Here is a 13608-nt window from a genome sequence, read left to right as displayed (position 1 = left end):
AACCCCCCTAAACAAATGAGTAGATTGACAGTCGGGTATTTTCATTCTCATCAGGGCTTCCTCACACAGCCAGAGTGCTGTATAGGAGATTCCATTTTACCTTACAACCTTGTACACACAAATCAAACCAGTGTATGTAACAGAACTGACATAACAAACAGCACCTATGAACTGCACAGAGCTGGAGGGTTCCCCCTCCCTTCACCTTAAATTCTAGTACTTTTCATCCACAAATTGCACTTTTATGCTTGCCATTGGATTTGGAGGTACCTATTGATTCTCATTAAAAATAGAGGGGGAGTTCTTATTTTTAAGGATAGTGTTCCTTCCCACCCAGAGGTGTCACCCACTGCAGCTTTGCTGACTCTGAAATTTGTTTGCTGGGTTTGGGTTTAGGTTTATGTTAAGAAGCTTTCATATGAGATTTCAATTTTACCAGATGCAGTCTTTTAAGCAAAGGCCACAGCTAGTCTGCAGTGCCTAAACTGCTGTCAAACCTTGCTCTGAGCTGGTCCATAGGGTCCTGCTCCATTGGGCACCACAGGGTGTAGGTTGAATTGAAGGAAAGATACTGTGCCTTCTATTAACGAAGCTGATGCACTTAATAGCTTCAGGGCATCAGCTGTTACACTCTCACTGTTGAAATGGCCCCACTGTAGCTCATATGATTGCTAAATCCCTATTGGTTTATGGTGCAATGGTTCTAGGATGCTGTTGCCTTTAACAGTGAAAGTCCTGTAAGGTTGCAGTACCCTATATGGGTGCCTATGACTACTTTTTTACCCAGAGTGTTTTCCCAAGACAGCCCTAAGTACAGCGCGTGTGCTTGGATTGTGCTGCCTTGCTATAGGTTAGGGCTATACAAAGCTTCAGGTGCTGATTTGATTCGGAGGAGATTTGGCCCAATTTGGCAGCTGAATCTCTGAATCTGAATCGAATCAGGAGACCAGTTAAAAGGTCCCAATAGATTTGAAGTTCTCTAAATCAATTCGGAAACTATTCGGAGAGCTTCGGAGATTTGGGCAGTCCCTCCTCACTGCTGCAGAGAGCTGGACCTGGACTCCATGCTGGTAAGCAGGGGTGGAGAAGGGGGGCCTGGAGGAGGGGGAGAAGGGACCATGGGAGGACCCCTGCCAGGCCCCATCCCCTGCCTGCGTACCTCCCAGCCCTCCTGCCCCTATGGCTGCCCTGCCCAGCCCAGCCCAGCCTGTCATCCCAGCTCTTTAAAAAAAAACAAAAAACCCCCCCAAAAGCCCCGCACTCACTGGCTGCTTCAGCAGCTGTCGAGGCTTCTGGGGGCTTGTGGCAGAGCCTCCCATGCAGCATGTGGCAGTGGGTATTGCCCCCTGCCTGGCAGGAGCTGGTGAGTAGGGGCTTTTATTATTATTTTTTTTAAAGAGCCAGAATCTGGGGCCTGGAGAGCGGGCAGGGGATGGGACCTCGTGACAGCCCCCCATGCAGTGTGGGCCAATGGGGGCAGCGGGGACTGCCCTGCTGCCCCCCCCTCCAAAAAAATCAAACCCCAAAAAACAAAAACCTGGCAGCAGCTGGTGAGCGCTAGGCTTTTTTTAAAAAAAGAGACGGGAGCTGGGACCAGGTGGGGCAGCCATTGACAGGGCTGGGAGAGCAGGCAGGGGATGGGGGAGAATCGGCAGATTTGGCATTGGCAGAATCTCCAAATCAGACTTGGCCAAATCGATTCAGGACAGTGATTCGAGTTACTGCATTGAATCTTTGTCCCCCAAATCAGCTGAATCCAAAGCAAATACTAGCCACTTCGCACAGGCCTACTATAGGTGTCCCACTGGTTCTGTATGCTCCTCCTTTGCTTTGGGTTTTAGTTGGAGTTTCATTGATTGCAAAAGCCAAGCTGCCAGTTTATAAATGTGAAGCCACTACTCGGATTAGCCTGCTGCTTCTCCAGTCATTCAGACCTGGAAGGCTGGCCTCTAGAAGGCACTGTTTGTTCACTTCAAGATATTGCCCAAGCAATGCCATGTGGATTTAAGCTTGTCATACAGCCCCTTCCATATGATATGAACCCCAGCCTAATGAGCTGTGACAGCAGGCGATATAAAAGCCTTAATTTCCTCCTCCATAAGATCAAAACTTGTCTGCTGATGACATACTTTGATGTGAGGCATCAAGGGGAGCAGGGAAGTCTGCATGGACACAACCCTGGTCTTGGGCACAGCCACGTCTTCCTCTGTGACCTGGGGGAAGCCTATACCCTGTTTTGTCAGATATGAATATCCAAATTGGTGGGCTTTATTGGGGCATTTTCATAGGTGCTGATAATGATGACAACTGCAGCTGCCAAAGACCTGTAAAAACCAAGGCCCATAAAGTTACTTCTGCATGTGTCAGCCTTTCCTATTCCCTGGTCTTCTTCACTGTAGACTGAGAAAGTGATCCCTTATCTCATGGGGATGCTGCAAGGGTGCATTTGTCAACTGATGAGGTAGAGATGAAAGGCACCCTTAAGGGCAAGTCTGTTGCGTCTACAGTTAACCTGTTAGGGAATTGGAGCTATTGGAACAGACTGAGGAATAGTTTTGCATCTCTTTTGGGTGCACTAACAGTCACACTGAGTCCTCTCTTCTCATCAGTTGGGGTAAAAGCAGCAGTACAACCCCCTTGAAGACTTCTTTTTTATTTTTACTGGCCATTTTCAATACCACACTTACATGGGTAAGTGAAGTTTCATTACTGACTTCCTTCATAGAGGAACAGTGAAGGCCTGGGAACAAGATTCCCCTGGAATGAATTAGCTGGCACTGCAGTGCCATCCAGAGGGCCTGTTAGGATGGCAAGGACCAAAGCTTTGCACCCTCATCCTCAGGAGAACCTCCCTAGCACTGGAAGCCCTTAGAGAAAGCATGTGGAAATTTGTTTCCACTGCTACTCCTGCATCTTCCCCTCCCCCCCATTAAGGAGTGGGGACTCCAGATCTGCTCAGTATGCTGAAAACTCTGCTAGGTTTCATGTCTTTTTACAAGATCTCAAATATAAAGTGATTTAGATAAGGCAGGAAAAGACTTCAAGATATAAGGGAACCAGATCCCAGGCAAGAGAGCTGAGGCCAAGCTAGTAAGCCACTCAATAGCTTCTGTAATCAAGATCATTATTTTTTTAAATACAGAATTAAAAAGAACTGAGTGAGTGGGTTGTCTGTGTACCTCCTGATGGGCTGGGTTATACAGACTGACAAGCCATTAAATGTATTTGAGTCTTGTATGGGCTCATTCATTAAAATGTGAGACCGAACCTCTGAATGACTTGACTCATCTGGCTTTTAGGCTTAAGATTTTTATTGTGGTAATGGGTTAAAGAGTAAACATTTGTTAGGTGAAACATATGCGAGCGTAACAGAGTCAGTATAATGGAGCTGCCATCTTCACACTAATAGCAGTGCCCTGAAGTGCTGCATGAGGCAGAACACAGCTGCTGTGAGGGCTGTGCACTGGTGTGCCAGCAGCTTTGCACTTAAATCATGGCAGTTTTTTTCACCCAGCTGTTGTGCAGCATGAATAAATTCCCGATAGCTGCAGACCACATCCTTCAGATTGACTGTCAGCTCTCTGTGCCTTTTTGTGCATAGCCCACAGTTTGTGAACTCAAAACACGTAGCTGTCAGTTGGAGGAGATCTTGGAAAGTCTCCTGCAATGCTCTTTGCAGCTCTTCAGAAGGCGGGTCCATTTTTAAGACTTCCTGGCAATGGGACATCAGCTTTTGAGATGCTAAACTAAGGGCATTCTTGTTTTCAGAAAACTGTTCTGCACATTTCTCTTGAGGATGTCTCATTCTGTTTCCTGAGAACTTTCCAACCAACTCTTGGAGCTTTGTGGTGTTGTCCAGTAAGTGTGAGAACTTTGCTGGTGACTTTTGTGCGCGCTCTCTCAACTGAGCCAGAGCTTCAGCGTGAGAATGCAGACCCTCCCCATCTTCACTTCCCTTGGGTTTAATGTCAGCATCGTGACCATCTTCTGTGGTCCTGAAAGGGTTCTGGCCCACAGATGACAGGCTTCCTGCAGAGGGTGGTCTGGTTAAAGGCCCTGAGGAAATGGTATGTGCAGAACCAACGCTCTCATTATCTACTTCGCTTTGGAGCCCACGGAAACAGCTGACATAGGAGAGCTGACAGCTGCACTTGTCAACCTCAGTTTTTGGCAGGTGGGTGTCCTTAATGCTGGCAAAACCCAAAGGAGTATCTGTGCTGCCACTTGGAAATGCTTGTCTATCTCTCTCATGGTTAAAACACAGGAACGATGGATTTGAACCAATGTTTTCTTCTGCATCCTCTGAAACCTCACAGTTGTCTATGGTTGAGGGAGGAGTAACTGCAGGGTTTAAGTCTGAGGTGCAGTCTTTTCTTTGCTTGGTAGCCTCCTCTGTGGGAAGTGTCAGACTGGCCTGGGGCTGTTCATAGCTACAATCCACATGTGGTACCCCATTACTGGGTTCTCTCCCCTCCACCCGCAGGTCACCAGCCGTCTCTGATGGAGGGCACTTTTTCTGGGAAGCTGTCCAGATTGAGGAGAGAGGTGTTTCCTTGCTTGGGATGCCAATGCCTGCACACACACTGTTAGCAGAACCTTGATCGCTACTTCGGAGGTCTTGGCCCAGAGCTGTGGGGTGACTTTCCATCATCCCACCTGACTGGCCACTTGCTTCTTGACAAGGTGTTGTTTGGTCTGTCCTTGTTCCCAATGAAAGCAAAGAGAAGCGAGTTATTATCCCAAAGGCCCCCTCAAAGTCTGAAAGCAGCTCAGTGGCATTTGAGAAACCTACGTGATTTTTATCTTCAGCTTTCCTTGAGGATTCTTCATTTACCATCTTGCTGGCTTCCTCCTGAAGTAAAACTTCAGCAGGCTGGCTCACTGCCGTATGGGCAAAATCAGTTGTCCTTTGGTCAAAGGTAGATGATACAAGCTCTTTGCCCATTTCTTCCAGCTCAATAGTGGAAGGAAGATCTCGTTCAGATGGGGCAGCACCTGAGGATAGTTTGTCTCTGTAGCATACTACTGCAGGTACTGCACGTTCAGTGCAAGAGCTGATCAGTCCTTGGCCATGATGTTCAGAGTCAGTGTTGCCTTCACTCTGGGCTTTCAGTGGCTCCAATGTGCACTCTGATATTGGCTGGTCATGCTGTGCTGCACATGCTACATCATCATCCTCTGTTTTTAAAAATGGATTATAGTAGCCATCAGGGTTGGCCAGGGTACCTCTGGCTTGTTCTTCAGGAAGGTCTCTTTTGTCTTCCAACTGAAAGGAAGGACTTGCTGAACTCCTTTCATCAGGCACCTGTGCAGAGTGAAGAGGGCTGAGGCTGTTTGTTGCAGAGTTGGACAAAGAGGTGGACTCCAAACTTTCCTTCCCTCCCTGGTCACTCCGGAGACGGATGGCTGAAATGGAAGAAACAACTGAGTCGGTTATGGATTTGGTTTCCATGGTCTCAGGCTCCATTTCCATTAGGTCAGATGAATGTTTTTTTCTTTTGGCTTCCCTCTGAGGTTTCAGCTGGGCAAAGGTCTTGGTTTCCAAGACAGCAGAGTCCTCCTTGGCATCATTCAAAGAGGACACTGTGGGAGACCTAGAGAGGAGTGACAGGTTGGGTGTCCTTTCGCAGTGGCCTGAACAGTCAGTGCTATTCAGGGAGCCAGATGGAGCCAAGGGGAAGGAGACCTGTGATGTGTAGTCAGTCTGTAGGAAAGATCTTCTCTTCCTCAGGCTCTTGGCATATGTCAGCTCCTTCTCTTTTCTGTATTTTTCCCTGGTTGTCTGTCTTGACATCCAGCTCTCCCCCAGATGGCAACACTTTGACTTCTTCAGGAAGCAGGAGTCATCTGGACTCTCATGGGGTAGAGTACTGAAGCCTGTTGGCAGAGAACAACATACAAGGGGTGAAGAAATGATGCTGTATGTACATTTATAACAAGAAGTGTTTATACAAATAACAGTTGCTAATGGGGTTTTGTGGGCCAGAGGTAATAACCAAGAATGTGTCCCCAGATATACACGGCAGGTTTCTGTGTCATGTTAATGTCAGGCAAGCACTTGCAACCAGCTGCAATAGGAAATTCAGAGACTGAATCTGTAATCTTTATGACTGGTCCTGTCTTGGGAAGTAGAATAAAGATTTCCCCATGTTAGACTAGCCAACTGGGGTCACTTGAGAAGGGTCTGGAAACTAACTGCAGGTACTTTCATGACATTATAAATGGTCTCCACAATTCTTGGTAGGTTAAATAAGATGGAGTTTGCAGGTAAGATACACAAGAGGTTCTTTGATAGCTATATATTTACTAAGCTTGTGTGAAAATATGAATTTTCTAAGTTGTGTCTGTATCTGTATTATAAGTATATACCATGCGACTCAGTATAATTCTATATAATTATGCAAAGATAAAATGTTAAAAAATGTTTCCACAGAGAAGCAGATAATAGCTTTTATATCCAAGCTGATAACTTTTGATAACTTGGAGTTAACGTTAGAAATATCCATTATATATTTCAGTCAGAAGAACAGAATCCTGTAGTTTTCTTACATTTGTGTTTTTTGAGGATAAGACTATAAGAGCAAGTTGCTGTAAAGGAAGTAAGGGTGTGAATTTACAGTACACTGGCTACTCCACAGTAACTGCCCATGTGCACACTCTTACCCCATTGTCATTGTAAGGGTAAGTTACTTAGCATTTAACACTAAGAACATGCACATGGGCATTTAGCACAGAGTAGCTGACATGCTGTAAATTCACAGCCCAGCTTGCCTCATGATAACTTGTTCATGTTCTTACAAGCTCAGAAAACAGAAGTATCAGAAAATTGTCTACCCATACAGGCTCTTCTGACTCACAAAACATAATTCTGTCACTCTTCATTTTAATTAGCCTGTGTAATAGATGGCTAAGATTGTTTCTATCAACACTTCTGCCTCTTTTCAGGTTGAAAGTAGGGGTAGAGCAGAGGTAGGCAACCCCTGGCACTCATGCCAGAGTGTGGCACACAAAGGCAGCATGCTCTGGGGAAGGGGGCAGGTTGTGCTGCCACAAGAAGGATCAGGCCCCTTGCAGCTCCCCACTATCTGCCCCTGGCTTGCCAGAATGTTACAGGTCGAGGTTGCAGGTGTTTTTGGCACTGCCCAAAAATGTTGCTGAACCCTGGGGTAGAGAGCAGGCTGTTTGTGACTTTATCTGTGCGCTTTCACACTTACTAATATTTGGATTGGAGGAAGGCCATGTTAAATTTAGTGGTAATTTGTGATTTCTAGATGCTTCTTAGTGAAAGAAGGGAGGAAGAAGCAACTGTTTTCTTGCTTGCCCAGTTTGGCAGCTGAATTATGTTATGGTGTCTTTCATCTTTGCCTGGGCATTTCCTTAGGTTTTAAGAGTTTTCAGGAATCACGCAGTTAGGCAAACCAGGGGGAATGGGTCCCCATTCTCTTCTACCACATGCTGTGCATTCCCTCTCTCTGCTCCCCACCACCCCCACCAATGCCTGGATTCTTGACCCCCATGGGGCTTCCCTCCTTTGTTTTCTTTCTAATTGGGCCTGTTCACACCTTGCATGAGTTTCCCCCAGCAGTCCTGCATGCTACACACCCACCTGTCTCTGGACCATCCATACTTCGTACAGCATTGCAGGAAGCCAAGCATGCTTGGCAAAATGTACCATGCGTGGACCTTATTTGTATGACAGAGACATAATGTAGCTGCGCTCAAATAGCATGCAAATGACATATACAGGTGTATACAGTGGTGTGTTGGTAATGGTATTCTTGTGATTACAGGAGGGCTTGCTGAAGTAACTTGGCATGTCTACATGTGCAATTATGGTGCATGAATAAATTGTGGAGCTTATTGCTCTGCAGTTCCTTGCTCCCAGGTACACCATTTGAACATGCACCCAGGGATCAATAAGCTCTGGAGTTTATTCATGCACAGCATGCTGAGCCAGGGCAGAGCAACTATGACTGGCAAGGGGCTGGGAAGTCAGTTTGCCAGCCCGGGACTGCTCCCCTGGCTCAGTGTGCTGTGAAGGGACGGCTTGGGAGTTTTTTTTACTCCACAGTGGGATAGCACTTGTATTTACAAGTACTATCCTGCTGTGAAGTAAATTAGTTTACTCCAGCCTTATTAGGGGTGCATGTGTAGACACCAAGACATTTACTTGAGCTAATTAGTCAACTGCACAGTAAACGTCTCGTGTAAACACACCCACTGAGTGGTACATTGGTTTTCTCTTGGACTAATGCACCTGGGAACAGCTGAAAATTCCAACGCCCTCAAGCCGAAATGCCTTCATACATACCAGTGAAGTCTCCGCATGACATTTCTACCAGATAGGGATCCCTGCAGAAGTGGTGTTTAAAATTTCTCTCTAAGGCCATAGACAGATGCACATTTGAAGTGCTCTGAATGCTGGAGTGCTTCAAATTTGATACCATGCAAACATGTGTCCCCTCTATCCCCTCCCCTAAGTGCCTCAAAATGGGCAGAAAAGGGGTACAGAACTGGAATCCCTGCATGCCTTTTGCCCTGTAGTCTCCAGAAGTTCTTGAGGACAGCTTAGTGCACAGGAGAGTACTCGCTGACTTGACTCACTGACTCACTGGAAAACCACTGGCCTATACAAACATTTAAGGAAATGCTTCAAAGATGGCCATCAAAATAGAAGGAACATCTCTGAAGCACTTCAGCCAGCACATGTCCTTGCTGTTTGGAGCACTTTGTTCAAAGGGGCTTAAAGCACTTTAAACAGCACATCTGTCAAGGGCCTAGACTCTCAAAGAGTAAAAAAAAAAGTCTTAGGGAATCCTTGGAAAACTGAATGAGACGGACATTTAATCTGTACCAGCTCTCCTGAATGTCTGTCCTGGGGTTATTACAGTACTTATCACTGTATTGTAGCAGTGACTAGAGACCACAGTAACAGCCAACCTCTGCCTTGCACTCAGTCCTCAGAATAAGAGAAGGACCCTTCCCTTGGGAAGCTGATCTGCGGGCGCACCTGCTACAGCTTCTGTTGGGGTGAACCTGTCCGCAGCGTCATAGAACTCATCCTCTGAACTGGTGTCCCCAAAGCCTGGGGGAGGGTCCAGGATGAGATCGTTCACCTCTGCTGTGTGCTCTGCTCTGCAGGGTCCCTCTTTTCCACCCGCCTCACCCAGCAGATCTTTCACAGAGCCACCTCCAGGATTGTGGTTCAGGAAGTTCCTTTCCCCATTGCCAGTGGGGGAGATTTTGGTACACAGGCTGTAATACTCCATGACATTGCTCTCCGATAGTTTGCACTCCAGTGCAGAAGCTCTTGTTTTGTTCTCCCCTTGTTGCTCAGATGCAGGTTTGGGGGCCTGGGGTATCCGTAGGAAGCAAAGGAAGTCCTCTGCCTCTGCCTGGCTAGTTCCCTCCTCACCAGTGAGGGTGAAGTTCTTGTCTTGGTTACTGAGTTCCTGCACGGTGGGTGTGTAGAAGTGGAAGAACTCTGGTCTGCTGACAGAGCAGGCATCCAAATCATCCTCTTCCAGTGCATCCATGGAGTCACTTGAGCCACTTGTCTTGCATCCTCTGCTCTCGGTATTGGCTGAGTCTGAAGCCTCTGATGCACTGTCTGTTAGGTTGTCATTCCCATTGCACAGGCCCTTCCCTTCAGGCCTGGGCTTTGTGCTGTCCTCCTCCAGCTCACAGAACTTTACCTGTTCCTCCTCTTCCCCTGGGGGGTCAGTGATGCTGAATTTCAGCAGGTGTGCATCTGAGCAATGCTCTGCAGAGGAATCCAATTCCCAGGAGTCTTCAGAGTCACTGCAGGCCCTAGACACATACCCTGCAATTTAAAACACAGAATCTATGTCACACAGGACCACCATCTGCAAACTACATCCACATCCCTTCCAGCTGCCAAAAGCCTGGATCGCTGTTGGAGGTTTATCACCAGTGTACTCTATTGAAACATGTGGGGGTGGGGGAGAGACTGATTATGCCTCTTATTTGCCTAACACTGATGACTGACACTATAGGGTTACTGAGGAAAGGAAAAGGATCCACAGATGTGTCTAGGGCTATTCTTAAAACCAAAATTCTATATTCATGCAGGATAGTTGTGCTGATTAGCACAGCATTAACCTGTGCTGGACAATATGCATCTGTTAAACTATTGCATAGTATTTGTTCAGTTACATCAGGTCAAAGCAATGATCACATTACAACAGTGGCTGTTAATGATCACTTACATGCTAGAAGCACCTAAGGCCTCAATGTGCGGGGTGCTGGTCTATACCAGGGGCAGATTTCCCTAGCACCCCACACTCAGTGCTCCCACCTCTGCAGGAACCCCAGCCCCACTATCCCTCCCCAGCACACTCAACCCTGCCCCCTCTCCTACCACACCGCTAGAGCAGGAGAAGATTTTTCTCCTTTTCATAATACTTCCCAAGCAAATCATCTGCACTGTTGCCCAGCCTTCCCTTCTCTACCACATGTGAAAAACTAAAGGTGGTATGCCTGACACCAAGCAGTGTTGTGCAGAGATGCCTGAGCTGGCCCTGAAAAGGTCATGTTGGATACTAGAAACAGTACAGTTGCATTGGCACTGAATTGCATCCAGGCTAATTAGTGATGTTGGGTGTAGCAGTCTGGGTGAAGCACTGCACTAATGTGGCTTTACTGCTTCTGGTACCTGGGGTAACTCATTCAGGACTATCTGAAGTTGCTGGGGATGGGGAGGAAGAGAGGAGGGAGAGACAAAAACTGTGAATGCAGGTTCACTGGGACTGGAACAAACGTTCTGCCACAAAACCTCATTCTTAGCAGAGCTGTATGTGTAACGCAGCTTTGTTGGTTCAGCAGTGAAACCAAAAATAAGGAAGAAGAAATTCTGAGGTCAAAACAAAGCTCTTGGTTTAATCAACTTAAATGTTTGTTTAGTTCTCAGGTGCCCTTCACATTTTTAAAACAAAGTTAACTAGATTTTTAAAAAGAATATCACTTCAAAATGGATCCCCAAAGAGCTTCATTTTAAAATGTCAAAACCAGATGTTTTGACTTTCTTTACATTTTTTCTTCTCAATCTTTTTCACCTGAAGAGGCTCACTAAATTTGACCCAAATTAGGCAACTGTTTTGGTCAACCCTAAACAGCATTTTTCTGTACATAAGTTATCAAATAAATTATGCTCTCCCCACCCCCTCCCCAAGTATCCAGCTACCTGATTATGACATATGGGTCACACTTTAAAGACCCTCAAAAAACTTACTTATGGAAATCTCCTTCCCTTCCTGCTTCTTTTTGTCCCTTTCTATTATCACCTGCTAAAACCATTTCTTTAAGGTTTCTAGATGCTATACCCTCATTTATCCTACACCTCTGGGATGCAAACATCAATATTTCCAGAAAACCCCGCTACTTTTGCCCTCCTTCCTTATTGTCACGGGTCACTGCAGCCTTAACCTCCAGCTTTAACATATGCAGTGCACCCCTATGGAATGCCTTGTCCCTCCCCTTCACTCTAGCTTTCCTCTTAAAGCCTCCAAGAAGAAAATGTTCTCTTTCCCCAATAGAGATCCATCATCTGGGTTAGTTACCTAAAAAATCTGGGTGTTATAGAAAATGCGTCTTGTTTAAAAAGTAGCTCTGTTCAGTTCCTAATCTGTTTTGTGAATGAATCCACAAGGGAAAACAAATTTATTTCAAAGATCCCCCCTCTCAGCCTGGGAGCATTCAGGATGTGGGCCTCATCTTTTCATAGAGTTATAGGATCATAGAAAATGAGGGTTGGAAGGGACCTCAGGAGGTCATCTAGTCCAACCTCCTGCTCAAAGCAGGACCATCCGCAACTAGATCATCCCCTTCTCTGGGGATTGGCTCTGATTTTCCCAGTTGACATCACAGCATCAGTGCACACCTCTAGCCGGCTTGAGAAACACTGGAATTTGTACTGATGAAGCCCAACTTTGCATGAAGCTATGGCACTTGGAGGACTTGGTAGGCACAGACTTCCTGTGTGGCCTTAGGCCAGGCACTTTGCTTCTGTCTGCCTCCATTCTTTACCTTGAACATGGGAAAACACTTCTTGCTTGCTGTGTATTAAAATGAGGATGTCATTGAATCTATCAGTACATGGCAGTTTTTAATGTTCTTAAACAGTTTGCACTCCAAGTCCAACTCCTCCCAATACACCAGGCAGGGTGCCTGGGAGGGGCCCTTGAGGCAAGGGGGGGGTGGAGAGGGTCCATTCTGCTTAGCCCCCCACCCCACTCCAGCTCTGGCCAGGCAAAGCAGCTGGCAGCTCCCCCGCCCCCTGCCCTTGCTTTCTAGGGTGATGTAGGTACAATTACAGGGCAGGTCTCTCTGAATCTGCAGGTTAGGAATTGCCCCTATATGGGTAGCTTACCATTATTAGAAAAATCTTTCATAGTAACATGGTAGTGCCTACCAGCCTCTCATGGACCAGAACCTGCTCTACTGGATATGGTGCAAACATAAGAAGATCTCTCCTGCCCTAAAGCATGTACAGTCTAAGGGTGCAGACAGATATTTCAATGGTCACATGATCTAACAGCTTTGGTATAAGCAATTAGGATGCACCTGTATTGTCTGCGTGTTCCAGGGACAATACAAGTATAGCAAAATATTTAGCAACCTGACCTCTATTTCATTTGGGGTTAAGTGAAATAAATCTCTCTCACCTGTATCACTATTGGAGCATACAGACATAAGGGATGATACGTGCTCCCCAGCAGCAGCTCGCTCTCCTATTTTAAAGCACTTCAAAGCTACAACTGTAGCCTGAGGGGACTGAGAATAGTCCTGGTTGTTAGGTTGTAGTTTTGAAGAGTTTTAGGCTATGAGTCCCACAGCTCTCACTGTGCAGGAAGGGTCACTTTTCCAGCAGGGCACCATGCACCTTAATTACATTTTTGACTGAAGCTGCTGCATATGTTATTATCTAGGTCACTTCTTTGTAGCGGCTCTTACCTTCTTCAGCAGAGATGCGGTGTTGCTCCTGCTTATCCTCTCCCCACCTGAATATGGAGACACCCGAATCCACAAACAGCCTGTAGTAGCCAGCAATGAGACAGGCAAGATCTTTTGCACTGTTAGACTCGAGCAACAGAGTCAGCAGCTTTAAAAAAAAATAAACAAGTTGAAATTGTTAAGCCTTGTTCACAATGTGATCTGTATATACATGCCCTAACATAAAAAGACCTTAATTCCCCATCCTGCTCCTGGGAGAAAAAAGAGCAATAGATTTTTCTTTTATGCCTGGCATCCTATTGGTGCAGGACAGCAGAATATTTTTAGAGGAATTTTTTTTTTCAATTGTGTTGTAAAATTATAATGGTTTCTTCCCTATCTAGTGACAGCTCCTAAAAGTCTACTACACAACACTTTAACTTAGAACAATTTTCAGGTGGCAGTCAAATTATGATAAACACAGCATGCTACAGAGACCAGTAAGATGGGGGGGGGTCTTAGTTCACATGTCAGGATAGAATGCAACTCACAGCAAAGTAACTAGGAAAAAAATCCCAACAGTACACCTATTATAGCAGCAGCAGAACAAGCACTTCTTTGTTTAAAAAATTAATAACACATTAAATTACACTGGTA

The 13608-nt window shown here is 46.0% G+C and overlaps 1 protein-coding gene across 2 annotated transcripts in view; it reads right to left on the bottom strand.

Moving 5' to 3' along the window:
- Positions 1-3274: 3274 nt before the first annotated feature.
- The window catches only part of FRMPD1 (FERM and PDZ domain containing 1), a 77135-nt gene continuing 66801 nt past the window's right edge, over positions 3275-13608 (bottom strand). For both annotated transcript variants that reach the window (XM_059724509.1, XM_014610325.3), the window contains 3 exons: positions 12973-13120; positions 9011-9823; positions 3275-5877 (listed from right to left, as the gene is read on the bottom strand). In XM_059724509.1, coding sequence (XP_059580492.1) covers positions 3398-5877; positions 9011-9823; positions 12973-13120 — 3441 coding nt within the window. In that variant the 3' untranslated portion in view covers positions 3275-3397. The remainder of the gene's footprint in view (positions 5878-9010; positions 9824-12972; positions 13121-13608) is intronic.

Source organism: Alligator mississippiensis, chromosome 3 (genome assembly GCF_030867095.1).
Source record: "Alligator mississippiensis isolate rAllMis1 chromosome 3, rAllMis1, whole genome shotgun sequence".
NCBI classification, from domain to species: Eukaryota; Metazoa; Chordata; order Crocodylia; family Alligatoridae; genus Alligator; species Alligator mississippiensis.
This window is presented reverse-complemented; position numbering and strand designations above follow the sequence as displayed.